General features: G+C 56.6%; 6 protein-coding genes across 6 annotated transcripts; 3 read left to right on the top strand and 3 right to left on the bottom strand.

Annotated features, from left to right (window-relative positions):
* Nucleotides 1-1,327: 1,327 nt before the first annotated feature.
* On the top strand, nucleotides 1,328-1,981 carry CCM_02202 (bacterioferritin comigratory protein, putative; the record flags this gene model as incomplete). Its single annotated transcript, XM_006667354.1, has 1 exon — nucleotides 1,328-1,981. One exon carries the CDS (start codon nucleotides 1,328-1,330, stop codon nucleotides 1,979-1,981), a length of 654 nt encoding a protein of 217 aa, XP_006667417.1.
* Nucleotides 1,982-2,054: 73 nt separating this feature from the next.
* CCM_02201 (alpha-N-acetylglucosaminidase, putative) lies at nucleotides 2,055-4,466 on the bottom strand (the record flags this gene model as incomplete). Its single annotated transcript, XM_006667353.1, has 3 exons — nucleotides 2,055-3,913; nucleotides 3,964-4,112; nucleotides 4,219-4,466. 3 exons carry the CDS (start codon nucleotides 4,464-4,466, stop codon nucleotides 2,055-2,057), a joined length of 2,256 nt encoding a protein of 751 aa, XP_006667416.1.
* A 3,121-nt stretch (nucleotides 4,467-7,587) lies between these two features.
* CCM_02200 (uncharacterized protein) lies at nucleotides 7,588-9,753 on the top strand (the record flags this gene model as incomplete). Its single annotated transcript, XM_006667352.1, has 2 exons — nucleotides 7,588-7,781; nucleotides 7,959-9,753. The coding sequence occupies 2 exons, from the start codon at nucleotides 7,588-7,590 to the stop codon at nucleotides 9,751-9,753; spliced, it is 1,989 nt and encodes a 662-aa protein (XP_006667415.1).
* A 769-nt stretch (nucleotides 9,754-10,522) lies between these two features.
* CCM_02199 (vacuolar membrane protein) lies at nucleotides 10,523-11,730 on the bottom strand (the record flags this gene model as incomplete). The annotated part of the gene is made up of 2 exons (XM_006667351.1): nucleotides 10,523-11,182; nucleotides 11,245-11,730. The coding sequence occupies 2 exons, from the start codon at nucleotides 11,728-11,730 to the stop codon at nucleotides 10,523-10,525; spliced, it is 1,146 nt and encodes a 381-aa protein (XP_006667414.1).
* Nucleotides 11,731-12,766: 1,036 nt separating this feature from the next.
* Nucleotides 12,767-13,758, top strand: CCM_02198 (Fe superoxide dismutase; the record flags this gene model as incomplete). Its single annotated transcript, XM_006667350.1, has 2 exons — nucleotides 12,767-12,979; nucleotides 13,033-13,758. The coding sequence occupies 2 exons, from the start codon at nucleotides 12,767-12,769 to the stop codon at nucleotides 13,756-13,758; spliced, it is 939 nt and encodes a 312-aa protein (XP_006667413.1).
* A 722-nt stretch (nucleotides 13,759-14,480) lies between these two features.
* On the bottom strand, nucleotides 14,481-17,143 carry CCM_02197 (SAM and PH domain-containing protein; the record flags this gene model as incomplete). Its single annotated transcript, XM_006667349.1, has 2 exons — nucleotides 14,481-16,922; nucleotides 16,976-17,143. The coding sequence occupies 2 exons, from the start codon at nucleotides 17,141-17,143 to the stop codon at nucleotides 14,481-14,483; spliced, it is 2,610 nt and encodes an 869-aa protein (XP_006667412.1).
* Between the last annotated feature and the right edge of the window lie 1,278 nt (nucleotides 17,144-18,421).

The following is an 18,421-nucleotide window of genomic DNA, read 5'->3' as shown; positions in this document are numbered from 1 at the left end:
CTCCGGAAGCGCCGCTTCGGCGTCTGCTGGATGCAGAGCGCGAGGAACAGGACGGCCTTGGCCGTCTGCGCCGGGCGGCCGGAGACGAGCGCGGTGTGGAACGTCTGCTCGGCGCGCGGCACCTGGCCAGGCCCCAGACGGTCCGCGTCGCCGCCGGGGGGGTAAAAGTACGGCGGCCATGTCGGCCAGTACTGCTGCGTGGCGTCGAAAAAGGTCGCCACCCGCTCGGGCTGCGGCAGGTAGGGCGCGAACTGGGCGAGGCACTGGCGCAGGCGTGCTGCGGCGCTCGGCGTGAGGAGCGGCGGGCGCGCGTCGGCGTAGGTGATGGGGTCGAAGATGGAGGACTCGCGGAAGAGGCTGAGCAGCGGGGAGTTTTGCAGCGCCGGGCTGATCTGCGCCGCGTCGACCAGCGGCGACGGGCCCGCGAGAGGGTGCTGCAGAAGCACGCCGGCTACAGGGGGTGGTGGTGGACTCGGGCCGTGCGGCGAGGCCGAGGCAGCGGTGCTTCCGTCCGTGAGCGCGGCGTCGGCTCCGTGGGCGCTGGCCGGCCGTCCTGCTGCCGGAAGAGCGCGCATCAACATCTCCAGCTCGTCCAGGCGCTTCTTGAGCACCGCGACGTCGTCTGCGCCCGAGGACGGGGACTCGTCGCCGCGGCCGCCCGACTTCTCCTGCGCGAGGCAGCTGCTGCCGTGCGCCTGGCAGGCATCGCACCGGTCCTGCCCCGGCGGGCGGATGCACCGGACCTTGCGCCGGCGGCACTCGGCGCAGCTCTTGGTGCCGAGGCGCATGCGCTTCCCGGTCGTGCTCATGCCCGCCCGTCGTTGTTGTGGAGAAGGGGGGGGGGGGGGTTCTCAACGGTGCTGTTGGCTTGGTAGAATGACTGGCAGCTTAGCGCTACACCATGGATTTAGTGACCCCGGTAGCAATTGCAGCGATCCAATGGAAATTGTCGGTTTGCCTTTTGACGACGCAATCTGCTGAGAGAGATGATGAAATCATTGTGCAGCCGAGTTCGGACGACTCGGACGAAGGTGTTAATAATTCAGGGTGGGGCCGAGTCGAGAGTGAGAAGAGGAACTGATAGTGTTGCTTTGGCAAATACTGTTAATTCTCAGCGGATAACTAATCGAATTTATTTTGTAGATCTTGATTCACTTGTCGTGGCTGATGTGCTAATCTGGCAGAGTTCCAGTCTATATAAGACCTTGCCTTGGACCACTCACGAACCATCGTATCAATTGATACACAACTTACAACACAGCGATTATACATATATATATTATCACATTTACACTCTACCTCATCACCTTTCAACACACCCATCGCAATGACTACACAGACCGAAACCCTCGTGGGCATCGAAAACCACGTCCGCACCAACGTCCCGGCCAACATCCGCGACCTCATCTTCTCCGCCGTCGACGACCTCGCGGCCACCTTTGACCTGTCCGCGGTCATCAAGCCCGGCACTCCCTTTCCCGGCTTTACGCTCTCCAACGCCGTCGGCGCCGACGTGTCCCTCGACGGCCTCCTCGCGGGCGCCGACAAGGGCGTGCTCGTCACTTTTTACCGCGGCGAGTGGTGTCCGTACTGCAACACGGCGCTGTCCTTTCTGCAGCGGCACCTGGACGACTTTGCCGCGCGGGGCGTGACCGTGGTGGCCGTCTCGCCGGAGCTGCCCAACACGTCGCTGACGACGGTGGACAAGCACGCGCTGCGGTACGAGGTGCTCTCGGACCGGGGCAACGGCGTGGCGCGCCGGCTCGGGCTCGTCTGGCGCCAGTTTGACTCGCTCGGGGAGGTGTCCCGCGCCTTGGGCGTCGATCAGGTCGCGCGCAACGGGGACGGCTCGCGCGAGCTACCGGTGCCGGCCAATATCATGATTGACAAGACCGGCGTCATCAGGAACGTGCATGCCGACCCGGACTGGAGTAAGAGACTAGAGCCGAGCACGATGCTACAGTGGGCCGATGCTTTGTAAATAAGGATTGAATATATATAATGCAATGGATTATCCAATAGTCTATAGAGTATGAAGTATGTACACTTGAAATTTACAAGTTGAAAATGTCCATTAGATTCTTTGCCGTGTCGCGCATGACAATTTGCATGTCATTCTTTCCGGCGTCAACATTGACCGATTCATGCGTGGTCTTATTGTTCCACTGCGTCTCCCACTCCCTCAGTTTCTTCTTGAACACGTTTTGGTCATATTCTTTGGGGTCCGTCGCCACAAGGTAGTCAACAAACATCTGCCAGCGGTGAGCATAGTAGTTGCCAACGAGGCCTGCCCACTGCTTAGAGGCGTAGTCCTCAATCTCGCCGTTGGGGCCCCAGAGCGTGACCTGGTTGCGGGCGTTGTACTCGAAAAAGTCAGCAGCCTCGCCGCCGCTCTTACGGGCCGCCTGAATCCAGGTGGATAGTTTAAAGCTGGGGTTGGTGTCGAGTACCTGGTCCATTGTCTGGAGGATCGCCTGAAGTCTGTCGCCGGCGCACTTGACGCCCTTGGTATTGTTGCTCTTGTACTTTTCCACGAGCTTATTGTACGTCGCCTCGAAAGCGTTGGCGAGCACCTGGCGGGTCCAGTCGGTGAGATCGTAGCGGTAGGCTTCATTGTCAAAAAGCCACCTAGCCTGATCACCAGCGCTGAACATGTCGTTCCAGGCGCTGATGAGCGTCTTTGTGTCGTAGGTGATCTTGGTGGGGTGGTGGCCGGTTCGGTTGACTAGACCGCTGATGCTGGGGGCCAGCTCAAAGATGGACTTGGTAACTGCTGTGACGGAAGAATCGGTATTGTTGTAGACGGTAGAGCGGACCTTGTCCCAAGCAGTATACAGATTCTCGGGGATCTCTTTGTGATCCGCTCCATAGCGAACCGTAACCCAGTCAGAAAAATACTTGTCGGTCTCAATAGCCTCCTTTCTCCATGCTTGGTCAAGCAAAAGATCGTACATGATTTCGTTGCCTTCTTGGCCCTCCATGGACAGGCCGAATCCAACAATAGATTTGGACGTTTGCACGGCCTCGACAGCATTCTTGGTGACGTTTTCAATCTGGCCGTAGAGACCCATGTTGCCTCCATAGTCGTGTAGCTGACACCAAATCCAAGGCTTGCCGTAGAAAGACTCTGTGCGCTGCCACTGCGGGGTGGACTCGGCGAAAAGATCAAGTAGAAGCATATCCTCGTTGACCGGGACACCATCCAAGAAGGACTTGACGCGATCATCGATCCAGTACGTCTTATCTGAAGCAAACAGCCAGCCCTGCATGACCCATACAGCGCTGGGATCGGCCGCCTTGAGTGTCTGCCAGGTGTTGTGGCTGACGTTCTTCAGGTAGTCGAGCTCGCCCGAGGCAGGCTTATTCTCGTTAAATTGGTCAAGCGTCCAGAAGCTAGTCACATTGCCATAGGCTTCGTTTTGCTTGGTGAGGAACGCTTTTTGCAGCTCGGCAAAGTGCGGATCGTACGGTGTGATGTACTTGTCTGCCGTGAAGCGACCGGAGAAGCCGCTCCATATGGGGCTCTCGGCTAGGCTGACATTGGGCCAGACGCGGGTGATGTTTTCGGGAACGAATCCAGGAAAGGCGGGTAGAATTGGTGTCATACCGAGCTCTATCATGCGCTTGACAATCTTTTTTTGCAGTTCGAACTGGTCCTCGATCCAGGCTTGGGGTAGGTCGCCGCCCCAGGATCCCTGGATGTTGCCAAAGTGCTGCCATGCCAAGAACGCAGGACCACTGAGGAAAGAGCTGATTTCTTCCTGGGTGAGACCAATATCGCGGAAGACATCAGTGAAGATTTTCTCGACGCCGATCCAGGCAAGAGCGAGGTTGACACCGCGTAGGGCCATCCAATCGAGCTGGAGCTCCCAGTCCTCCCATGACCAAAAAGCGCTCGTATATGAGGTGGTTACTATCAAAGTGTTAGATCGCATTCATGACCGCAAGATTGGTACGACTGACCTGTATTCCAGTGGTAACGAAAACGGACGATGCTGGAGCCCTCGAGGGGCTGGACTAGGCGCGGAAGCGCCTTGGGGGCCTTGTCCAGCTCGCTTCCTACAAACCACCAAATATCAACATGAGCGACATCTGCGAGGTAACGATGCAGTCTGCACGTGGTTTCATGGTCAGATAATCAAACGTGCCAAGTCCAGGGCGGGATGTCCGCCTCATTATGCGCATCTAGCCGGATGCTCGTTGTGGCGCAAGACTCACCCCTGCATGATGGCGCTCGGCGAGGTGCCCTGAATGTGAATCTTGCCATTGCCGCCGCTTGACACGTTGTAGCTGTCATTGGCCGCAATGGAGGCCGAGGGGGCTTTTGCTATGCTCACTTGGAAGCTGTCAACATGGTCCGGCAGCCTGCGTTTGATGAAGGCTGTGACGCCGTCGGTGGAGGACGTAGAGGCGGCCGCGACGTCAGTGACGGCCAGCAGGAGCCATGCGAGTTGAAAGAGACGCATTGCGGCTGAAACCAAGACAAAGGCTGTCTATAGCCAAGAAGCCTCGGGCACTGCTATCGCGAGGCGAAAAGTTGGTAGTCGTTGAGGATGCGCAGAGAGTTCTAGACGGGAAGGCTACCTATGCACAAACAACGGACGACGCTAGTGGTCAACAAGCCACACCAACAACAACGGTGCCACTTAGAGGCGCGGGAACCCCCACGTTGTCTTTTCAACTCGTGCCAACCTCAGGCCACGGAAAAGCGACAAGTAGCCATTTCAAAAGCCTATTCACTTCGACATTACGCAACACCTTGACCCGGCTACACCGGTCAGCTCAGCTCAGCTACGCAGCTGTTTTGTGTGAAAGTCAGCACTACTTATGCGACGGGGTAGAATTGGAGTAGACTCCAGGGTACGCCAGGAAACGAAGGCATCGTGAGGATTGCATGAGAGGCTTGCGGATCATTACAAAGCAGAAGTGGTGTAACGTCAATGGGCCATTTGTTGTCATATTCCAGAATGGTGTTTGTCACAAAATGACTGTCATCTTTACCTATTTTCCCCTGCCCGGATCTCATATGTCTACGCAAGCATGACCCTTGGTGTATCAGAGTGCGAACGTGTCAGTGTTCTGGCTGGCAATATGCAGGAATGCGCTCGGCAGCAAAAAACGAAACCCAGCTGCAATGCTAGGCATCAAAATCCCCGAAACGCATGAGAGATACTCAAATCATTGATGCTTTTGTGCGTTGGCTCCGGCCATGGCAATGAATCCTCGACAAATGCACGTGACGGACAACTATGACGTTGCCCTATCCAAACTAAAACTCGCGCAAACGCAACACTGAACGCTGGGGTCGTATGAAACTTGGACAAAGCATGGAACCGCGCGCTACGGTGTTCAACCGGGCAGCAGTGTTGACTGAGCTTCACTATGATATGTTTGAAGCCAAACCTACAAGTGCCGCATCCAATTTGTTTCTGATCAAGAGTCGCGACAGAAGAGGAAACAAACCCACAGGGTCCGAGCGAGCAAGCGAGCCTTCGTCCCATATCTCATATCTCATATGGCCATGACGATAACCTGCCTGCGGGTTAAAGCAGGTTGGACGATTGGAAACGGCTGGCTAGGGCACAAGGCAACACATTGGACAGCTTGGGCATGCTGACGGGAATTTGGTAATTGACACTGAATCCAGAAGCAGAATGCCCATCTCGGGGCCCTGTGCATCGGAATAGTCGGAGGCCGGGAACTGGACAAAAACGTGTTGGCGTGTGGGCAGTCTAGCAAGGCAGCCAGGCACAGGTGGGGGTTTAGCTTTGCTGACATGCAACATGGAACGGCCGGATGCAAGCAAGAGGGTCCGAGCAGGAATAACTAGGTGGTTTTTTTTTTTTTTTTTTTGACATTAACGATGAACAGTGAGCAGTATTTGGAGTGTTGGTGCGAATTTGAGGCAGGTTGGCCGGGAATTATGTACCATTGATGGACATTATATCTCTTGATTAGTACCTACCTATCTACTATATCCATATGTACCTACGTCACAGGCAACCCACTTTGGGGGCTCAGGGGAACGAACGACCTGATAGAGGTACTGATAACGCACGACTGACAAGATACGGGCAAGAATGCGACGAAATGCGATGAGCAAAGAAAGAGAGAAGGACGCGCACACAACATCTAAAATGCAAGCACCCCACAAAATCAAAAAGGGAGATCTTGGCGACTCACAATCAAACTAGGAATACTCCTAGGTAGGTACACAAGCACTCGAGCAAGCAAGCAAATGACACCAGGCCACTATGCATCCACCAAAAGACTCAGGCCGCCCACTTTCCCAGGCACAAGTACTCAGCTTGTTCCCCGAGGGGCTTGGTTCAAGGTCAGTGCTCAGGACCCTGCCTGAGAAACCCTTTCACAGGGCAAAGAGGACACTGGAGAGCAGCAAGCGGCGCTGTCAGGCCAAGCCCGGGCACTCACGGGACACTCTGCGGCTGCAACGTATTTTTTTTTTTAGCGGACCGGCCCCCTAGAATCATGGGTACCGTAGAATACAACAGCCCTCCGGCCCTGCCGTCACCGCCACCCGCGTCGCGCCGCACAGGCTGTGGACAGACAAGCGACAAGCAAGAGGCTGTGCTTCCTTTTTCTCTCCTTCCTTACCTATCCCCTTCTTCTTTTCCCATTGTCCCTCGAGTCCTCCTCTCTCGTCATCCGCCCGCCTCCGCCTCATCCTCGAATGCGCCATCTTGTCTGGGGTTCACTCTGAGGCTCCCCCTGTTTTTAGGCCATTCGTTGACGGATAGCTTTTCTTCATTTCTTCTTCCCGCATCATCATCGTCGCCCGAGGCCGAGGTTGACAGCGGCTCCTTACCTCCCAGGCGAAAATTCGACAACCGTTCTCTCGATCCCTCTTCTTCGCCACACGTCACTCTTTTTTTCCCCGACATTTCTCGACATTTACACTCATTTATCCTATCAGACTTGTGCCTACTATAGTGGCCGCTACGACGCCGCTTTGATACGCTGCAACGCCGTTCATTTGCGCCAACCAACACATTGGGCCTTTTAATTTGCTCTCGCTTTCTACTAGAACGCATCAATTAGAATTCTAATTCGACCGATACGCGATATTCATTCAATTTTTCGTCTTTTCAATTTTTTTACGAGCTTCCTCATACAATATTCAACCGCGCGACGCTTTGGCTCTGGCAGCCTTCATTTCATTCGCGCTAGTTAGACGGCTCTCGCTGGCAGTCGCCTCAACCTTACCCGATCTGAAAGTCCTGGTCAGCCGACACATAGGATACGCCTCCTCTCGACGATTTATTCTGCGCGCTGCGCCATTGCTGCTTCGCCCCCTCACCTGACAACTTGATCGACCCCAATTAAGCGCTTGACACTGTCCAAGCGTCTCTGTATTACACCACGCCCGTCGCCTTGCTCAACACGGTCAACTCTATTTTTGGGACTCTGACTGCAAATTGCGCCTCTGCGACCAACGCAAAATCGGAATGATCCTCTAATAGCTCTCACGAAAGTCGTCCTTGCTTGTACGATCCGCCTTCGTCACGATCCACCCCTGCGACGTATTCGGCTCGTCTACACCACCGGTTCGACTTCGTCAACGTCAAGATGTCTTACATCGATGTCGCAATGGCTCGCAGCTTGCGGCCGACTGCCTGGGAAGCAATCACCGATGTGCTTGCCCGAAATCTCGTCGCCCAAGCTCATAAGCGCAACCTAGTTGGTGATGCGCAACAGAAAGTTGGCGATGTCAAAACTGCTTTTTCGAGCTGGGATAACTGCATGCAGGTCGCCTACTGCAAGTATGTGTCCCTCGTAATCTAGACTCACTTGTACCGCATTGCTGACTTTTTACCTAGGTGGCCTGTCATCGCAGTCATAATCATAGGCAGCCTTATTATCTTCTCAATTCTGTGGTGCATCGTCCGCTGCGCTTGCTGCGCCAAATCGTGCTGTTGTGGCTGCTTCAGGTGCTTCAGGTGCTGCGGCAATTGCTGCGGATGTTGCGACCCTCCGGGCGGCCGCAAGCACAAGTACCTTGACGAGCCCTACATTCCTCCTCATCATGGCTACCAGCCACAGGCTCCCATGCAGCCCTCTTTCCACCCGCCGCCTCCCCAGCAACACCAGGCACAGCAGTATGCCTCTTTCGATACGCCAAAGAATCAAGATGCCCTGCCGCAAATGCCTAGCTGGGATGGCGCTGGATCCAGAAAGGTCATGGTCGAAGAAGAAGTCAACGCTGTCGAAATGAACCATCTCAAGAAGCCATCACCCGACCAACACACAGGCACCCCTGCAGTTAGCCCAATAAATGGCGACGGCCGTGGCCCTCCTAGTCGTGGACCTGGCGGCCCTGGACGAGGCTACATGGCTAATAATACTGCTGCAAGCCCCGGTGGATATGGGCATCGTCCCGTCAGCCCTCTCAATGAAGCAGGACATGGTAGCAACCACGGCTACAACCAAGCTGGCCCCGGCGGCCCGGGTGGCTATGGTAATACTGGCTACAACAATGCTTACAACCAAGGCCCAGCCCAGAACTTAAACCCGCCTCACGATTATAATGCCGACCGCATGTCAGATGGCTATGGACTTGACCAGCCATACGACTCGCATACCATGCATGCTGGTGGACACGGGGGCGGTCACTCTGGTGCAGTCATGACCGGCGCAGGGCTGGCCGGTGGTTTGGCCGGTGCTGCTCTTGCCGCTGGTGCCATGCGCCAGCAGTCTCCCGCGCCTGGATCCCGTGGTTATGCCACGCCGCAACATCAACCGGTATCTCCATATACCGAGCTCTCTGCAGAGCCCAATCCATTCAACACACCAGAAGGTGGCTTCATCGAGATGCCGAATGAACCTCGTCGCATGGAGCAGCCCCAAGTCCACGTTCACGCTGCCTTCGCTGAAATGTCTGCCGCCCCCACGGCCAAAACACTTGCACATGAAGAGCCCAAGAAGGACCCAGAACCCATGGCGTACGAGATGGGCACTGACCAGGTAGCCCCAATTGAACTTGATGGTGGTTACGTTGGGCCGGTCCAAACAAAGCATGCCGAGGACTCGCCCTACGCTCATACCGCTGAGCTCGCTGCTCAGCCTGCCCATAGTCCTACGGCTCAGTCTCAGCACGATGCACCCGGATATTTTGATTCTCAGCAGCAACCTGTTGGAAGTGTAGCTCCTGGGCAGTATGGACAGTACGGCCAGTCTTCTCGTCAAGACAGTAGGGACAACAGACCAACCGCAGATGACTACGGAATGAGACGTCAACGCACTGAGGATAATGGGGCACCGACTTCTATGGGCACCCAGCCACCCTATGGCATGGATCCTCGGATGAGAAACTCTCCTGGTCCTAGATCTCCAGGCCTCCGCGGCTCTCCCGGCCCTGGCGCTGGTCCTCGGCGCGGACCCGGTCAACGACCTGACCAGGCCTTCAGCCCCTCGCCTCTCACCGACAGTCCATATAACCGTTCTGCCTTGAACCAGAGCCCTGGCCCTGCCCGCACATACTCGCCCGCCCCTCGCCAACCGCGCAGCCCCGATCACAACTTGCCAATCGGCCGACCTAACGGGCAGACGGCGTTTGCTGAACCCCAGCCGCAGTCGCCCATTACCAACAATGGCGGGTTTGACTTTACCTCTGGCTTCGCGCGACCACAGACCGCAAACAGCGAACGGCGGCAGCCGCCGCCGCAACAACACAGCTACCAGGGGCAGCCTCGGCCGTATAACAACCAGGCCCAAGGTGGCTGGGGCGGATACTAAATGAAGAAAAAGGAAAGCCATTCCGGAGATAGGATGGATCCTAACCTTAAAAACAGAAGCGGAATCAGCAACCGATTCATAAAGGCTTGCTTTTCGTGAGCTATGGGCTGTTTCTCATCAACCTAATGGGCGTACATTGATTCGGGTTGGAACAAACCAAAATTTGCATATACTCTGTATATATATATATACCTGGCGTTGTCTGTTGTTGACGGGATTTTCATTCTTTTCACCCTGATGATACAATTTTTTCTTGTCTTTTTATGTCTATTGTTTCATCTATCCTTGTTCAATTCAAAATGAGTACTCTTTTCTTTACACGTGCTGCACTTTTCCTCTTTGGCGTGACGAGTCAGCGTCGCCGCTGTGCGTGGCTTTCTGACTGGCGGCGGAGCAAGTCGCCTAAAACGATTTGCATTACTCTTCTCACCCAAGGACAGGTTCTCTCAACCAACAGTCTTGGTCGCTTAAGAAGTAGAGTCACGTTGCGATGGGAAACATGTACGCATGTTATGTTGAGCCCTGTGATGTAATCGCTCTTTCTGTATATCTTGGGCTATTCTATATAACACAAGCGCCTCTCTCCCCTAGGCCTCTTTGAAATAGTATGCAATACCAAAACTCCCGCATTGATGGAAACCAAAAGGGCGTAGACCAAGAAAGCAAATGCAGGGAGAACAAGTAACCAAAAAAAAACCGAGGGAAAATGATCGCTGTATTCAAAGTGCGCTGCGGAAATCTCCACGTGCCGTAATAGTATATAGGTGGTTCATTCTTTAGGTAATAAATTCGTCGTCACTGGTGTCGACGGCTTGGCGTCGGTGGCTGATGAGCTACTGCCGATAATGGTGTTCGCATCACCGTCCAGGTCCGGATCGTATTCTTCGCTGTTGGCGCCAGCTCGGCCCGGGTTCTGGGGTTTCATCGTCCTAGTCCTAACGGACGACTTGTCCACTAGCGGTGCCTCGTCGTCAGCATCGCCGTCGCTATCGACATCTTGAAGTTCGTCGTCGTCGGGGCGAAGCGGGCGGAACTGGGCGCGCTCGTCGTCGTCTGACAAGTCGGCCTCGGAAAAGGGCTTCTTGATGAAGGAGTCGATGATGTAGTACTGCATGGCGTTCATGATGAGGGGAAAGATCATCATGACAAAGGCAATCTGCAGCTTCTCGTTGCCCTCGGTCCAGCTGAGCGCCCAGTCGCCGACTGTGGAGATCCAGGGCATGGTGATGAAGATGACGAGGACGCAGATCTTCATGAGGAACAGGCCGCAAAAGTATATGACGGACTGCTTGAGCCACCACCACGCGCTAGGCGGGTTGCCATAGTGGCCGGACTGGATCGACTCGCGAGGCTTACCGACAGGTGTCAGGGCGACGAGAGCAGTCAAGAGGTGGAGGAGACCGATGAGGATGGGGATACCGAGGGTGGTCTGGGGCCGCTGTTAGCATACATGGGACGCGGCATAGACTCGGAGGGAGGGGTTCTGCTCACATCGATGCCCAAGTTGAGCAGGTAGAAGGAACAAGGGTTGGGCATATACGGGGCCGCAGCGGCCGAGGCGGTGGTGGTACGGCCGACGATGTTGGTGACCGTGATGGAGAAGCGGCCGCTCGTGAGCATCGACATGAAGATGTTGGCGATGTGGACGAGCACCGAGCCAAAGACCTGCTTGGAGGCGTCAAAAGCCCAGACCTTGACCGGCCGCTGCGGGCGCTCCCGCCAACGCTTGTAGACGAGCGCCAGCAGGGCCAGCCCGCCAAGCGCAGCCTGCACGAGCAGGGCAAAGGAGCCGAGCAGCTGGCACTCGCCCTCGGCGCCGCCCCCGGACGACGGCGGCGGCGTCGAAGTGGGCGAGGCGGCGGCGACGAAGAGTATCGATGTGGCTGTCGTGGTGGTAGGTAGAAAGCTGGAGGAGAGGGCAGTGACGAAGCTGTCGGGATGGTCGACGCCGATGGCGGCTGCTCGTAGAGCGTCCATGACGCTATCGTTGGGAGGCCCGAATGCAATCGGGGGGGAGAGAGTGGCTTGGGTATAGTGATGGGGGCGGCGTGGGCTGTTGTATCTTTTTGATCGCTTTTCGTGATGCAGCAGTATGATGGTGCTGTTCTCGCGGACGGCGGCGGAGACGAGTTCGTCCTGGGGGTCCTTTCTTTTGCAGTCTGAAACCAGGGACGAGGCGCAGGGCGTGGGCGTTTGGGGGAGCCTCCGCTCTCTAACCGCGGGTATCTATTGAAAACGCCAAGAAGAAGAGGCCTCAGAGGGTCGAGGTCAAAAAAGCCATGTAGATAAAGGTCGTCTGGGTGGTCGTTTTTTCGATGATGCGGATGTCGAGAAGCCAAAAAGAAAAGCAAGATCGATGATGCGGAGGGGTTTGGGGATCCTCATGCAGGGCATCACCAGATCATTGAGGCGTAGTGTGTGTGTGTTGGGCTTAGCGTGTCAGCGACCAGCGACACGAGGCCGGCAGTGGCTGACCTGTGCACAGTGCAGGGAGGCGAGTTGGCTTTGCTGGCTGAGCCCTGTAAGGCTGTTGTTGTACCGAGTAATTCGTACCGGCGCCTACGTACGTACCTACCCACCTAGGTATCTAGCAGGCTACCTGTGTATAATTTTTTATTGTGTAACCTGTTTTTATCCTGAAAGAACAGACTACTTGGCACATATTGGAACAGAATCACCACTTTCGAAGGGCTGTAGACATCTGCTGTCGCCTACAGGGAGGTACTACCTGATGTAGGTACAGTGGGTGGTACCTAGGTTAGTGTACTAAGTGACCACCATTCCGTCCGTCCACCACTGACTTCCCACCACAAGCAGTTCCATCGGCTGAACGTAGCTCCAGACTCCGAAGGGGCCGCTGTCCAGCGGAAAAAAGTCACAACGCAACAAGCCAGTCGCGCGACCAATTGCCCACGACCAATTCAATCCGCTTTCTACACGAATTGCGCCCGCCCGCCGTCTTCTTTCGCGCCTCTGTTACTAGTTTCTTGCGTCTCCCTTTCAGTCTACCCACATGTTCCGCTCCCGATTAAGGACGTCCGGCCTGGCGCTCGCCCAGAGCCTGCGACCCTCGACGACGTCGACAGCATCCCGATTTGCCGCGCCGCTCGCCACACGCGCCATTCACCATGTCCCGACGCTGAAACACGACTTTTCCGAGGGCGTCCCCAGCCTCATGAGCCCGGGAGGCTTCAACATTGCCTGGTCAGAATACATGGCGCTGACGGTAGAGAAGCTCAACGCCCTGACAGCTGGTGCGTTCTCCCTGCTGGCTTGTAGCGCAAGCCAAACCGCGAGCGCTTTCTGTCTCGCGCCATTGGACGGGACACACCTCGCAGGGACTCTAGACTGACAGACAAATTGCTTCTCCCAGGTACCGAATTTGAAGACAAAGACACCAAGACCATCGCCCTCATGACCGCCCGCGAACCTAACCAGGCCCCCATCTTCAACTACGCCTCCATGGCGCATAACAACCACTTCTTCTTCCAGGGCATCGCCCCCGCCCCCGTCGCCATGCCCGAACAACTACGCGGCGAGCTCGAAGCCTCCTTCTCCTCCGTCGAGACGCTCCGTCGCGAGATGGTACTCACGGCCTCGGCCATGTTCGGCCCCGGCTTCGTCTGGCTCGTCAAGACCGGGCCGGCCGCCTACCGCGTCCTGTCCACCTACCTCGCCGGCTCTCCCTACCCCGGCGCCCACTGGCGCGCCCAGTCCACCGACATGAACACCGTCGGCGACCAGGGCAGCGCCCGCTCCTATTTCCGCAACCAGTTCCAGGGCACGCAACATCGCGGCGGCAACCTGGCGCCCGGCGGTATCGAGCTGCAGCCCCTGTTGTGCCTCAACACCTGGGAGCACACCTGGCTTCTGGACTGGGGCGTCGGCGCTGGTGGCAACGGTGGCAAGGCTGCGTTTGCAGAGGCTTGGTGGGAGCTCGTTGACTGGGAGCTTGTTTCTAGCCGAGCTGGTCTTACGCGCCAGGCTCTCAAGGGCGCCAACTAAGTGGAATGAATACTTTGGACTGGGGAGTGGCATACAGTGTACGGTAAATAGAAAAGCAACGGACAGCCATGAAGGAGATGGTGGAGTGACATTTGGTGTCAAAAATTGGTTAGAGACAAGGAGCTCTCACCACGAGATATGAAAATGCATCTCGAACTTGTACAATAATTGTATACTTGAACAGAGGTCGAAATATATACCAAAACTGTCAAATTAGTCCCAATGCTCATGTAATTTACCAGCCCTGGCAATGACATAAATGCTTCCATTCCTAGTCAAGTCACTATTAAATCACGATTCGGTCAAAGGTCGTTTCAAAAATATGTATTGCTACGGAAAATGCTACCTAATCAACTCCTACCCATGAATCCGACTTAAAACGAGGGAGCTTCCTCCGGAAGTGAGAAAAGCGAATGATTGAAATCTCAAATTGGTATACTGAATTTGGCTCGCGCCCGACTATTCCCTTCAAAATGCGAAGGGGAATATGGAATGTTAAAAAAGAAATGCGATCGATATGAAAAGAGATGCTCGGTTTCGATAGGACAAATTGGAATTTGATGGTTTTTTTTTGGGTGGTTGAAAGCAAATGGCAGTCGAGGCTGGCTCAGACGTATGCAAGGATGAAAAATGGAGATGGGATGAGATGAGATCAACATGAGAGATGTGAGAGTGAAAGGAGCAAGCAAAAAGAGGAGAAAAAAGGGGGCAAGGATGAGCGCTCAAATCATGTTACCGTTGACACTAATCTCAAAGCCGTCACCCTTTTGCTTCAGGGCCTTGGCAAGCATCATTTCGCGCATCCAGTCGATGCGGTCGTCGCGGTTCTTGACAGCAAAGTGGTGCGTCTTGCCGGTGCCGTTGACACCATCAGCAGACAGGCCGGCCGCCGCAGCGCTCATGGAGCTCTCGCGCTTCCGCAGCCGGGCGGTGTTCTTGTCCTGCGGGATCAGCTGGAAGCTAAAGGCGCCGACGGGGTCGCTCTTTTCGCGGCTGTGCGAGATGCTCACCGCCTTGAAGGCGGCGGTGAGCTTGGACGTGGACGCGAGGCTGGAGCAGGCAATGGCGTAGTCGTCAATGTCAATGTACTCGAGCGTGCGGTCCACGGCGGCCACGTCCTTGTGCATGTTGAGACGCGTGCCCTTGAGAGTGAAGTAGCCGTCGTGCCACTCGTTGCGCAGGAGGCGCGTCTTTCGCTTCTTCATCGGCCCCTGGAACGAGACACCGCCGATTGCGGGCGGCGCAGGCGTAGCCGTGACGGACCTCGTGACGCCACCACCACCACCAAGAAGCGAAGGCGTGCTGCTGCTGCTGCTCGTCGCGCTTCGTGCCACGTCGTCGCTTTGGTGCCGCTCGAGCGAGGACCACGGGTAGATGCCACGAGGGGGCGCCTGGAGCGGCGGCGCCTGTCGCACGAAGCGGGTGGCCGCGTGCGGCGGCAATGACTCCTGCGGAGACGGGGTGCGCGATGAAACACGGCCGGTGGTGGCGGCCCTGTGCTCGTTGACAGAAGGCAGCATGGGAAACGACGGCCGCCGGCACGAGGCACGAGACTGCGAGCGCGGTGGCTGCGGCCCCGGCGCCACGTTGTACCCAGGCGCGGCGCGATAGCTCATGTCGGGCGGCACCGACTGCGACGCGTCCCGTGCCACAGGGCCGAGGGGCACCGCGGTCACGGGCACGTCGAGCTCAGAAAAGGGTGTCCCGAATCTGTATGGGTTCCTGGGCGTCTCTAGGTCTGGCGATCGAGGATCTGCCTTGTTCATCATGTAGGGGACGAAGTTTTGCGAGTTGCTGCGCTGATGATGGTGTGACTGTTGTTGTTGTCTCTGTTGTTGTTGCTGTTGTTTCTGCTGCTGCTGGACGACTTGGTGTTGCTGCTGCTCCTGCTCCTGCTCCTGCTGTGGATGGTGTTCCTGGTGCTGGGGTGCCACGACGGACTGCTGCAACGTCGAGGCTCGTCGAGGCGCGGTCGAGCAGCGCTGGGCGTGGGCGTTGAGAGGGATGGACAGCTTGGGCAGGCGGCGGAGGCCGTGATGAGGCGCCTGCGCCGGCGGTGCGAGCTCAAAGGGAGGTGTGGGCGGCACCTCGTTGAGCGACGCGGCGGCGTCCTTTGTGCGCTGGAAGCTGAGGAACTGTCGCACGTTCTCCTGCGGATCCCGCGCCTGTACGCCGCGAAGGGCCGCCTCTTGCAGGTACTGCAGGGGCGGCATGCCGCCCGTGCCCAGAATGTCCGACGACGCGACGACCGAGGGCGCCGCGTCGGAGAAGGGGCGCACAATGTCCGCGTTGGGGTCAATGGCGCGCGCCGTCTCGGGGTTGCCCGCGTCGCCGTAGATGAGCACCTTGCCCGAGGCCGCCATGTCGACGTGCGGGTTGACGCGCCGGAACTCGTCAATGAGCCGCTGCTGCTTCCGCCACTTGCTGCAGTTCTCGCCCTTGGCGCAGCTGTGCGGCTTGGGGATCACCTGCTCGATGCCGATGATGGACACGGACTCGTACGGCATGATGCTGTCCGCGGCGGCGCCGGCCTCGGGGCTCCGTCGCTGGCGACGGCTGCTCGCGTGGCGCTTGGGCGCGGCCGAGGCCTGGTGGTCCTGCTTGCGCGCCTCCTTGCGCACCTCGCGGCTCGGGCAGTCCTCAATGGGCGTCCCGGGGCGCGAGTCGCGGGCCCTCTGCTGGCTGTCGCGCAGCGTCTGGATCTGGTGCCAGATCTTGGTGCGGATGCCAAACGACGGAATGTCCAGCTCGCGCAGGTCCTCAAACTTGAGCGTGATGAGAATCGGCCCGTTGATGTCGTTCTCGATGAAGCGGTCGGCCATGGGCACTTCAATGCCGGCATTGAGCATCGACTGCGCCACCATCTCCGGCGTCCAGGACACGAGGCTGCCCGTGTCCAGCTCGTCCCGCGTGTACTGAAACGGCCCGGCCTGCGGGAGCGGTGGGTGCACTGTGATCTCGCCGAACCCGCGGGGCTTGGGCGTGATGGGCGACATGCCCAGAACGAGGCTCTCGTCGGGCATATGGTAAAAGCCATAGTCAGACGAGGAGGGGTGGAACAGGTGAGGGCCACTCGGGCCTTCGATTTGCTTGGGCGAATGCTCGAGACGACTCGATCTAGGCGTCAAGGCCTCGTCAAAGGAGTCGAGCGTTGTTTGACCCGACTGGGTCGAGGTCAGCAAAAGTTCCCGCTGGAAGGTGTGCAAAGTATACTCACGGATTGGAAACTACCGCGAGGCGAACTGTCTTCGGCGTCCGACAGGATTGTGTCTTCTTCATCCCAGTCCGTATCGACAAACTCTGTGGTGACAGACGTCGGTCTGTACCCTTGCGAGTCATTGATGAGGTTGAAGAAGGTGTCCTGCGGTGCCGGCTTTTGACGCATTTCCGAATATGTCCGTCTTGGGCCGGACCGGAATTGTGCGTACTCCTGCGGCGAGAAGCATTAGCAAAATGAGGCGCAAAGATCGCCCGCCGCATCTTGTCGGTTCTTACCATTGTATGTTTTTTTTTTCTTGCGATTTAGAGCGAGTGCTTGAAAGCTCTACTTTGGACCAACCTGAGCACCTGGAGCCCTAATATATAAAGGTGAGGGGGCTTATGCGGTGGCCGGGCTGCTGTTGCCAGCGGTGAGACAATTCTAGGCGTATAAGCCGGTTATAGTGTAACAAGTTGCCGTGAGACTCGAGTGTAGAAACATTTAAGGAAAATGACAAAAATGTCGTGAGAGACGTGTACGCTTTGCAAAAACTCGAGAAGGAGGATCAAGACGGATGCGGCGCAAGTGGCCCACGGAGCGTTATGTATGCTCTTTACACGGCAAATGGCTGGATTATCGACTGTGACCGCTGTCTCGAAGCGCCAGAGAAAACGTTGGGGCGTGGGAGAGAGAGCAGAGCAGGGTGTGTGACGGGCTGCCACGGACTACTACTGGTAGTTCCATGCCTGCACCGCCAGTCCAGTGAACAAGAATAGAATGAGTGACCAGCCAATGTGTACAGCACAACGCACTAGAGCGCCACGGCGGGAGGGGAGGGGGGGGGTTGTCCATGTCAGGAGGGTGTGCATGTGTATCAGTAACTATCTGTGTTTCCTTGCTTGTGCGCGGGCACGGCACATTCACGATGAACCTAGGGTGCCCAGCAAGTCCCATCCAAGGGATCACGGCGCCACAAGACCAGAGTAACTAGTTAGTTATCCCATCAGAAGTCACGAAAAGGACCGCGGGAGGGATAAGGACCCTACGAATGCTACCTGGTAGCATGTATGGAGTACGAGGGGACTCTTGGCCAGCCCCCAGCGCCGCTGATGAGGGGCAACATGGCGAGCTCATTGGTGTAAAAGAGGTACGTTGGCGCCGGGTGCGGCCCAGGGTACGGCGCGAAGAGAAGCATCTCCATTGGATGATGCACAAGAGGCCTGCATGTTGGAGGCAGCGGCCCAGACCACCTTGGACTTTGTACCAAATAGGGATCCCTGACATGCCGCTCTGCAAAGTACGTACATGAATGGACTGCTTCATGCATGAAGAAGGTTGGGCCAAGTGGCGTGCATGTCGATGCCACCGACGATTCGATTGCAATTGTTGCGCATAGCACGGGAAGCAGGGGTATAGCCGACGAAATATACAAATTACATGTTTGTTACTGATAGATGGCTCATG

This window comes from Cordyceps militaris (assembly GCF_000225605.1).
Source record: "Cordyceps militaris CM01 unplaced genomic scaffold CCM_S00002, whole genome shotgun sequence".
NCBI lineage: Eukaryota > Fungi > Ascomycota > Sordariomycetes > Hypocreales > Cordycipitaceae > Cordyceps > Cordyceps militaris.
This window is presented reverse-complemented; position numbering and strand designations above follow the sequence as displayed.